The sequence below is a fragment of the Acipenser ruthenus genome, chromosome 23 (genome assembly GCF_902713425.1).
Source record: "Acipenser ruthenus chromosome 23, fAciRut3.2 maternal haplotype, whole genome shotgun sequence".
Lineage (NCBI taxonomy): Eukaryota > Metazoa > Chordata > Actinopteri > Acipenseriformes > Acipenseridae > Acipenser > Acipenser ruthenus.
The window spans coordinates 26122040-26132458 of record NC_081211.1 but is presented as its reverse complement, the minus strand read 5'-3'; the positions used below and the strand labels follow the sequence as shown (position 1 = coordinate 26132458).

The 10419-nt window shown below is 39.8% G+C and overlaps 1 protein-coding gene across 1 annotated transcript; it reads right to left on the bottom strand.

The window, feature by feature from the left end:
* Nucleotides 1-1431: 1431 nt before the first annotated feature.
* On the bottom strand, nucleotides 1432-9489 carry LOC131699606 (cyclin-dependent kinase-like 3). The gene is made up of 11 exons (XM_058996716.1): nucleotides 9316-9489; nucleotides 8415-8609; nucleotides 7890-8068; nucleotides 7387-7499; nucleotides 5909-6048; nucleotides 5472-5560; nucleotides 5226-5370; nucleotides 4281-4552; nucleotides 3338-3446; nucleotides 1904-2033; nucleotides 1432-1490 (listed from the first exon to the last, which is right to left on the bottom strand). The coding sequence occupies exons 1-11, from the start codon at nucleotides 9481-9483 to the stop codon at nucleotides 1432-1434; spliced, it is 1599 nt and encodes a 532-aa protein (XP_058852699.1). The 5' UTR covers nucleotides 9484-9489.
* Between the last annotated feature and the right edge of the window lie 930 nt (nucleotides 9490-10419).

Below are 10419 nucleotides of genomic sequence, written 5' to 3'. Positions count from 1 at the left end.
TTTATTAAGAAGACCACTACTGGATACAAGCAATCTAAAAAAAGACCAAACAATACCTGTGGTTTCCCTTGATTTTGATCAAATGGTACAAGAGAAGGGATTTTGGACTCTTCTGGTTTCCTTGACTCCTTCCTTAGACTTTTAATCTGTTTAGCTGGTGTGGCAATAATAAAGAAATGTATATTCAATTTAGCAAGGTTTTGCAGACACTAGACATTTTTTTTGGTATTTATTTCTCATTGTTGTTAGCCTTGGCCAAGGCTGAGTATCCTGGTTACATAATCATGTGCATAATCACCGTGTAATTTGACATAATAACACAATGAATCTGCCTTCCCAGACTGGTTAAGGGCAGGCGATCTGCAGATCAAACAGATGGCACAAGTACAAACACAGGAGCGGACAAACTTTATTGAGCATGAAGAAAACAGGTCTGTTTGCTAGAAGGTTGCTTTTAAAGAAGGTATAAGTGAAGGATGTTAATATATAACTGTGATTCTCGTGCTAATTTTAGTCAGATTTTAACACAGTGTTGGCTCACCAAACCACATTGGTGAAATTAGATTTGGATACGGCTGCTGTTAATACAGCTGTTAATGCCTTCTGCCTGCATCTTCACATGGACGTGCAGTATGTAAAAATGACATGCCAAGATTATTAGCTAATTCTGTACACTTATAATCCTGTTGACCTGTTTTGTTGCTACTGTGTTTCTAGGATATTTATTCCTGTTAATAAGACATGCTCGTCTCATCTGTGCTGAAGATGATCACTGTTAGGTTACTGGTGGAAATTTAAAATGAGTGATATCAAATACAGCACACTAAAAACAATAAACACTATAAATTATAATTACTGGTGGAGCTAATTTAATTTGAGCACTCACTACTGGACATATTTTTTTTCATAAACGTAAGTATTGTTTCATCAAAGCTAAAAGTACTGGTAAATGAATAAAGTATCACATCAAAGGTTTGGCAATTATTAGCAGTTCAAAAAAATAATCTAAAGTGAAGGATACAAATATTAAAATACTGGGGCCTTTGAGGTTATTATACACTCTTAGAAAGGTTTTGTCATGAATAAAATTTTTTAAAAATCACTTAGATTGATGATAAAATAAGAAGGAATCATTCAGCAAATTCTTTTTAAACGTCTGGTGATTAATATGATGACGATGATGATGATGATGATGAACAAGCTTAATAATTGTACACTGTTTATTTATATATATTATGTTATGTAGCATAAATAAATAAAAGCAACCTTCTACTTTATATTTCCTAAGGTCACATAATAAAAAGATGTGATTGTAAGAAGTGATCTGCTGACTGCTACAGTGGTGCCAGGTATTTGTTTCACTGCAGAGACCTGAATGCATACTGTAGGGGGTAGTTAGGTGTGTGGCAATATCATCCCGAAAGAATATCCCTAGCAACACGTGTAGATGTCACACCATTCTACATCATCATCCACCTCCATGGAAACAGCTATACCCAACAATGAAGTCACTGTTACGAGTAGAAATCAAATGACAATGCAATCAAATGACTGCTTGCTTAATCGTTCCAGGAAAGAATGACCAGGCTTAATCCAAAAACGTAACAGCACCTACAATGTGTGTCCCAGAAACATTACACCACTCTAATCCCTAGCACTCTGTAAAACATGGGACATCACTTGTGACTTTACTAACCCCATGCAATACTAAAATATACTGCATCTCACCCAATCTTATTCAATGCAATGTCTTTCTTACAACCACCACTACAAGGACTGAAAATTGAACCTGCAATCGTAAGTCTTCAAATGTCTTCGACGACGGCTTTAAAGCATACAAATACGCGATGGACTGTAAGAGCAAGACCTGGAGAGACAGCAGCAGCTGTGGTTCTTACATTACCTTCTGCACACTTTAGCTCCATCTGCTGGCCCAAGATGGGAAGTTCAGGAAAGCGCACTTCAATCTTGTCAGGCTTCATTTTCTTTTTATTCGTGTTCAGCAGCTCTCCATGTGGGCCATATGTGTCATACTGGGTGTAATAAGAAAGCAGTATATCATTCTCTGACTGTTAAACAATGGAACTGGTTTGAATAGAACTAAAGAGACTAAAGACACTTTTGTTTCAAATTATAATGCACCTTGTCGTCACACAATCCCAGGTTTATTTATTCAGCACTTCAATCCAAGACTTCCAACAGTCAACCACAAATAAGCTGTACTATAAGGAGAGCCTTGCTGTTGAAGACCTTAGGTGAAAGTTTTGTGTAGGGATGCTGTCCATTACATTTTAAATCAATTAAAGCTACAATAGCAGCATATGCCATCTAGAAATCAAGCGGCAATCATCTAAAAATGTTTAGCATATTTTAACTATTTAACTATGTTTAACTATTTTTCCTGTTCTAATAGCAACTGTTTATTTTATTGCCCAGTAAAATCACTGTACAATCTTACCGCTTCTTGTTTGTTTCTTATTTCATGCAGATGGTACAAGTAGCCCTAGATGGGAATCGAAACAACATTTTACTACAGAAACTTAAACCTGAGCACTACAGAAACTTAAACCTGAGTACTACAGAAACTTAAACCTGATTACTACAGAAACTTAAACCTGATTACTACAGAAACTTAAACCTGAGCACTACAGAAACTTAAACCTGAGTACTCTTCTTCAGCTTCTCATATAATATATAAGAACTTAAGAAATGTATTTTCGTTTAGCATGTCTGAATTCAGCATCATTGAATGTTTAATGGTTATGAATGATAATGCAGCACGATTGGAAACGACTGCAATAGAAGAACAGAATGTATGAATTGGGGCCCGGGTGTGCTTGCAGGTTTACGATTTATTTGTGACCAATCGTGCAGTAGATCTATTGGACTGGGCCCCCACTTTCCTCTCCCTGAGATGTTTTGACAGCTTCCTTCCTTTCTTACAGGTAGATGTTATTATCGAGCCGATATCAGCAGCCACCACCAGCTCTAAAAGCTCTCTCACTGAGTGCTGAGTTATAAACAGTCTGTTTGAGAAGTTGAATGCTACAGCAGCTGGTATATTTTGTGCACAATCGCTTGTGGCACACATATTGTTTCTGTATGTTTTCTTGCAGCGATGATTGGGTGTTTGTTTGCATATAAGAGTGACTGGCTGTGTTAGGCAGATATCCTTGTAGTGCTCTGTTTTCATGGGATCTGCTATGTGTAACTGAAAACTCACCACCATTTCATTTTCTTTAGGTTTACAATTTACACTGTAAAGGTAATAATAAAACTGCTACAGGATTATCATCATAATTGACACACTATGAATAATCTGTACCCTGGGTCTCACCTTAGCAGCAGCAGGAAGTGCTTCCCCCTGCTGGACGCTGCCCGGTTCTTGTGCCAATACCTCCAGAGGACTGCGCTTTTTCTTGTCTTTCACTTTATCATGGTGACACCTGAAGGCAGTAACAAGCAAATACGGAAACATCAGCTCGATTCACATTCAGTGAATCTGTGGAGAAGTAAGATACCATTTAACAGTGATTTCTATTTTAAAGTTACCTTGAGAAAGCAAGCACTGGCAATAATTCCACAAACCAATGAGATGGAGTGTTTTTCTTTCATGGAAAATGTGGTTATATGCAACTAACTGCACCTAGCATACCTACAGTATGCACATTCCTCCCAATGGGCCTAATTGATAGATAGTTCACTCTTTATCAATTGGGGATTGCTACCACATTACCCAGGGATATAAGAATGTGAACCAAAACTCATTTCAACATTGAAGAGAAAGACTGAAATTCAAAGCACTTGTCATGGAAGTTGACAGTTTGTTTTGGTATTTTAAAATGTCCCTTTAAAGAACTACATTCTTGTTGCGTCAGGAGGTAGGATATAATTGAGACAGAGCAGCTAGTCTCAAACTTCAGTTTACAATAGAACAGTGTTAAATGAGAGCGCTCCAACTCTCTATACACAGTATAAGAGTCTCTTTACTCTCATATCAAGTCAATATCACATCAACAGTATGCACTAGAGATACTCCTGAGGCTCTTTCAATCAGTCCCAGTCTGGAACTTTGTTCCAATCAGACCCAATTATCAATCAAAGATCTACCCTAGTTGTTAAAAAAGGATCTCTGTGATGCTCAATTAAATTATTACGGGCATGGCTGGAACAAGATCCTGGACTGGAATGGATTGGGGGAAAAAAAAAAATCTACAAAATGTGAGCTTAGTTTCCTGATGGTTCAGAACACAATGTCTTGAAGCGTGTGACATTCTCACCGAGGTGCACTGGTGTCCAGACTGGAAGTGGCTAGCAGGCCATTGTTGGGGTGAATGGGTGGCATGATCAGAGGGGCTGGTGCCTGCAGACCGACCTGGGCCGGGGAAGTGACCCTCTCTGTGTTTGCTACGGGGCTTTCTGAGGAGGATCGTGAGCTGTATAGGGATGGACTGTCCGCCGCATGACGCTCTTTCTCTGTTCTGACCTCTGCTTTACACTCTTTTGATCTTGATGGTTTTGGTTCCACCTTTCTCTCTCTTGACTTCATATCCTTTTCATAGTCCATGTAACAGGGTTGTGGGAGGAAAGCAAAACATGTTCTTGCTGTTACGTATTCTGTTATTGTAATATTAAAAGACCCGGAATTAATTTTTTTTTTTTTTTTTTCTGGTGACAGTGGAGAGATATCAGTTGATCAGCCTGTATTTTACACTTTAGAGATCTATATATATCTAGAAAAGAGGTGGCTGTCTTGTCTGTCTGTCAAACCAAGAGTTTGACTGAACATGTGCATAAAGTGGATGCAGGTCATGCTGATTTGATTTTTCATTTTCCTAATGGCTCTAATTTTGCATATACAGCCATTACATAATGTATGTACCAGACATATCTGTTCAAAATGTTTCAGTAATTTCACGTAAATCATGTGCATGCTATGATCAGGATAAAAGAACTCCATGGACACATTTTAACATCATAGCAACAAACACTCAGTGCAATCTAAATCCTTAACACCACCAGTCTGGGGTCTGTATCTGGGCTCCCATTTAAATCATTAGATTTTCTTTTAAGACAGATACATATATCAATTCCACCAGGCTATAGTCTGGTAAAGCAATTGAAACAGGACTAATGGGTTTATGGGACATAAATGCATTATACAGCGTCTGTGTCAGCTTCTAAGCAATACCATGCTGTGGTGCTCAGCACTGCTAAGTCCTAACCTTTCCTTGTTTTGTATTGCTTTGCTTGATGGTGGCTGGTAGGTGCTCCTCCAGCTGTGTCTTCTCCTGGGCACTAGTCCTTGGCCTCAGACTGGAGTTATTTTTAGCTTCATTTCGAATCAGAACCTGGAGTTCTAGAACACATCTGTTGGCATGCAGTATTTTGCATTTAAAACTGGAATTTTAATGCAGCTCAGTTCAAAATCATATTTTGAATAATATAAAAAAATAAACAAGGAATCTTACTTCTCAGCAAATTGATCCTTTGTGAAAAAGCGATGGTTGAGCATCTGAGTGCAGGAAGTCCTGTCAATGGGATCAATCTGCAAACAACTCTGGAAGAAATGAAACGCTCAAAAAGGAAGGGCAGTATATACAGAGTGCTCATTTCCAAACCCAACAACTCCAGCGAAAACCCTCTGAACGTGATCATGTCTGCACACCGCCGTTTTGATCACACACAGCGGTGCTTCAATAATATGCCGTCGATTCCCATACCCAGTGATTCTATTAATCTGTTTTCACTGTCCCTTGTTGTGTTTTGTATATGTACAATCAAACCCTTTTAAAAGCACTTCAAAGAGATTGAGCAAAACATTGGTACTGCGGGGAGCATATCTAGTTTTGGGCAGCCTCCAGATTCTTACTATTCATTAGAAATGCTAACTTACATGCTAACTTACATGCACCAGTTCTGCTAGCAGAGGGTTGAGTTTGGGGTATTTTTTTCTGGCACTGCTAGGGTGGTAAACTTCTGGAAGTCTGGCCACCGCAAATTCTGGGTTTTGAAAGTAAAGCTCCTGTTGATGAAGAGTCAAGGGCCCTATAACATCAAGTGTTAGAAAGTAAATACTGTCCATACTGTGCAGAGGCCTGAATCATCATCATCATCATCATCATCATCATCATCATCTAAGGAATCATCGTCTAAGGAATGAGCTGGGCTAACACCATCAGGCAAGGTGATCCCAACACTGCAAGCTCTATTTAATAGTTTCTAATTGGTTGAACAGAGAAGCTACAAGCAATTGCCCAACTTGCTACAAGAGATGACCTTAGGAGAGGTGCTACTTACTAGGGCAGATTATATCTGACAAATTTACTCCTGCGTAACATAAATTGGCATTATGTACATTAGGGGTCAAAGCCAGGCATATATTTTTACTGTATATGCCTGTTTCGTGGAAGGTAGGACTAGTCCCACTCTCTCAGAAGATTATCTCAGAGAGTATCCACAAGCAACATATCTACAGCAGCAGACAGATAAGCAAAGAGATCTATCTCATGCTTTACATCACTGCTTAGCCAGCACTGATAGCACAGGCTTTCACTGATGGATTGCCATAACTTCTCATGGAGCTTTACAGCAGAGAGGACAGTGTGCAGGGACAGGCTCCGAAGCAAAGCAGCTCCAGGCTAGGATTTAGTGGGAGCCATTAGGATTAATGAACTGGAAAACAACTACACAAAAAGATTTACCATTAAAAATAAATCTGTCCCGGTTTAAAGAACTGCTGAGGTGTGATGTATGAACAATTAAGGCTTTAAAGAACTGCTGAGGTGTGATTTTAAAAAGGAAACGGGTTTGCTTGAACTAGATCCTTTAAACGTAATTCCTGTTTGTTGAAATCTAGCAGTGGAAGAGCCAAGTGGCACAGTGGTTTAGGGGTTGAATCGATGAGCCTATACCTTCTAGAATAAGCCACTCCTGGATTTTATTAGTGCATTTCACAACAGCGGCAGCCCTCCAGGTTTGCCTCAACTAACATAATCCCTGACAATAGGTGGTTGATGTGATTCAATGAGATTAACCAGTCCTGTGTAGGTCAGTTAAAACAGAATTGAAATACTGGAATACAAATAGAATATTACAAAATGGGAGTCACTATAGTTACTTCTGCTCAGCTGGGACGAAGGATGGAAGAAAACTGTACAACTGAGGCAATCTTGGCCCCCACAAATTGGGGGTGGGGTGGAGGCAAGTTTGCCACTTCAGTGTAACATCTTTACAGGGGTGACCCTTTTTTGTATATAACTTGCCCCCTTTTGTAGATATCGCATCTTTATGTAGCTTGTCGCTTTAGTCTAACTAGGTTGTTGTATTATGGGTTCACTCCTTTTACAAACCACTAAAAATGTTCAGCTGTCATTTTGTACTCACCTACTTTAATTACAATTTTATGCAGCTGATCAAGGTCAGAGTTGCCTGTTAAGAAGGCGATGCCTGTGGTCATCTCCATTGCTAAGCACCCTAATGCCCAGATGTCTACAGGTCTAAGATACAGAAAGCATTTACAAGGATTATAGCCTGGTGATTTTTTGTTGTGTTTTTACATAATAGACTGTAGACTTTCTTAAATCAGAAAGTCTACAGTCAAGGCGACACATTTCTTCAAGGTTTATACAAAAAAAAGTCATTTTTCAATGTCTGCAGAAACAGTATTGTATCTCCTTGCGTAAAGTGGATCTCACAATGCTCTAGATTACTTTAATTCTTAGAGCATAAAGGCAATCAGTCAGATGACTTAACTACTTTTATTTCAATATCTTCACTGGTTCCCAGTTCAGTTCTTTGTGTGCTTTATGTATTTCAAACACTGGAACATCAGCTTGTATTTTCTATTCATGTAAGAGATTATTCCCTATGCCTACATCAGAACATACTTGCTGTACTTTTTGTCCCCCACCAATAACTCTGGGGCCCGGTACCATCGAGTAGCCACGTATTCTGTGAATGGCTCTCTCGTGACCTCCAGCGTCCGGGCAAAACCAAAATCACAGAGCTTCACAATGCCAGATTCTGAGACCAAGATGTTCTCAGGTTTGATATCTCGATGGATTATCTGTCGAACAAACCACATCATGACAGCTGAGCTGCTCACTCTGCACAGAAAAACACAGTTCATCAAACCCTCACCAGAACATGAAGTACATGTCAATAGAATTAGACCCAGAATCTGAATAAGAGGGTGTATCAATCACTATTGGTGCATACTGTACATTTAGGAAAAGTTGCATTAATCTATGTTATCTAGTAATAATTCAAATATATGGTATAACATCACTTGGCTTGGGGTATATCTTTGCTAAAGCCAAATTCCTCTGTCAGTTTGATAAGCTACAGCATGGTTGGATATATAAACTCAAACTGACTTTATAGCAGCCCTGTTTATAGTGCCCTGTCCTCACGTTGTTGCTGTGAAGATACTCTGTAGCCCGTATGATCTGGAAGAGGTGTTTCCTGAGCCGTTTACCCTCCAGCCCGCGAGGATAGCGCTCCAGCTCCTCTAGAATAGTGTGGTCAATGAACTCGAAGACCAGGAACAAACGTCTCTTCTGTCTGAACACCTCCAACAGGTTCACCAGATTATCATGCCTAAATTGCTATAAGAAGAAACAAAAGCACAAGGAAGAACTTTTCTTCAGGCTCAGAATTGCATGACAGAACGATAACTGCAGCTGTGATTGAAGATGTCATTTACCATTGCTTTGAAACGATGGAGCTTGCTATAGTTCTTACCATCTGACAGCTGCTATTTGTTTATATCCAAACTAGGATAAGATCCAAAATCCAAAGTTAGAATCCAATAAAAAAAATGTCATTAAATCACTGTCATCCCTGGCCTTAAGAAGATGAAATGGCATTTACTTGTTAATGGTCATAAAATGGACGACGTACACTTTTTAAAACCTTCCTTCCTGATTTAGCATGGTTTATATCACATTAGAAGAATTGGAGAAATAACATCTGTATTTAACAGGGTTGGGGAGACAGATTTACTTGTGCAGGAAGACTTCATGAGCTGGTCTAGTGAATAAAGCAAGTGCAGGGAATCAATAGCTTGTGTTGCCTTATCACCCTGACTCACAGTGTGAACCCTGGGCAGACATCTGTGCCTTATGCTGCCTGACAAGAATATACAATGGAGGGAGTCAAAAAGATCATATATATTCTCCACTAGTAAAGGTATATACTATATGGGCAATTAGACCAAAGTGGAAAATAAGACCAAGGATGTGTGAGATCAGTTGGGGACACAATGGGTACGACAATGGCTAAGGAATAAACCCTGGTGCGTATTGCACTCACCTTTAAGAATTTGATTTCTCTCATAGCAATTTTCTTCAAGTTCCTGTCCTCGTCCTTGTCAATGAACTTCTTAATGGCTACGATGCTTCCTGTCTCCTTATGCTTGCATTTCATGACCGTTCCATAGCTCCCCTCACCCACTATGCCAAGATTATCATACATCTCCATGCTTCCTCTCAGTCCTAGAACCCTTCATTACAAAGCAAAAATACACACAAAATGCATGTCAGTATAAAACAGTCGATTTGTTGATAACAAACTGAATTAGACAAACAGCACCTGAAGAGTTAATTAAAATAACTATTTTAGTGTTATATCATTTCTGATATCTGTATGTACTGACTAGGCCAAACCTGCTTCACTTTTGAGATTTGATGTGATCAGCATCTTATGAACCTACCCGGGTCTGGACCCAGTGTCATGCGGGTCGGGTACATGATTTCACACTGCTTTTGATAAAGCAGGGTTGACCTGGGTGACAGACGCAAGTACACAATGTGTGTATCAATGCCCCGGAAGCAGCTTGTTACGGACGCTTCCATCCAAGCTTCTCTGGATTGAACCGTCGGCCCAAATGTTGATGAGAGCAAATGTTTCTTCATCCCTGCTGCAAATTGGCTCATGGGGTGTCTCAAGCAACAAAAATATGGCTAAACAGAATAAACAGAAACGTTCCTTGCGGAAGTGAAACCTTCACGCAGGCGTGGATGTTTGTTACTGTGTCGGCTCACGAATGGCCGTCATGCATTTTGTCTCTCTCAACCCGGGTGGGTCGCTGCAAGCCGGGTCAACCCACGTACGACTTGGTACGTGGTTTCACACTAGGCAGGATTGTGACCCGGGTAGCCAGAACCTGGGTCAAGTAGGAGTGCCAGTGTGAAAGGGGTTTAAGGTGTTCTGGCTCAGGCCAATGTGTTCTGAAAACTTACACTGATCTAGGCACTGAGACAAATCTTACTGGAAATAAACCTGTAAATCTGCTGGGATCACAGAATAAGCTGACTCTGTGCAAGTACACTGGAAATAAAAAAAGCCTTGTTAAAGTGGAGAGCTAAGATCAAATACACTGAGCAGCAGAAGGAAAGCACAGTGTAGTGTGTACAA

Excerpts from the sequence above, each read along its gene's own strand:
- LOC131699606 (XM_058996716.1), bottom strand. The coding sequence starts at position 9,483 with ATGGAGATGTATGATAATCTTGGCATAGTGGGTGAGGGGAGCTATGGA. Across the intron at positions 5,371-5,471 it reads AAGGATCAATTTGCTGAGAA|ATGTGTTCTAGAACTCCAGG; the intron begins GTAAGATTCCTT and ends GCATGCCAACAG. Across the intron at positions 4,553-5,225 it reads GCAATACAAAACAAGGAAAG|GATATGAAGTCAAGAGAGAG; the intron begins GTTAGGACTTAG and ends GACTATGAAAAG.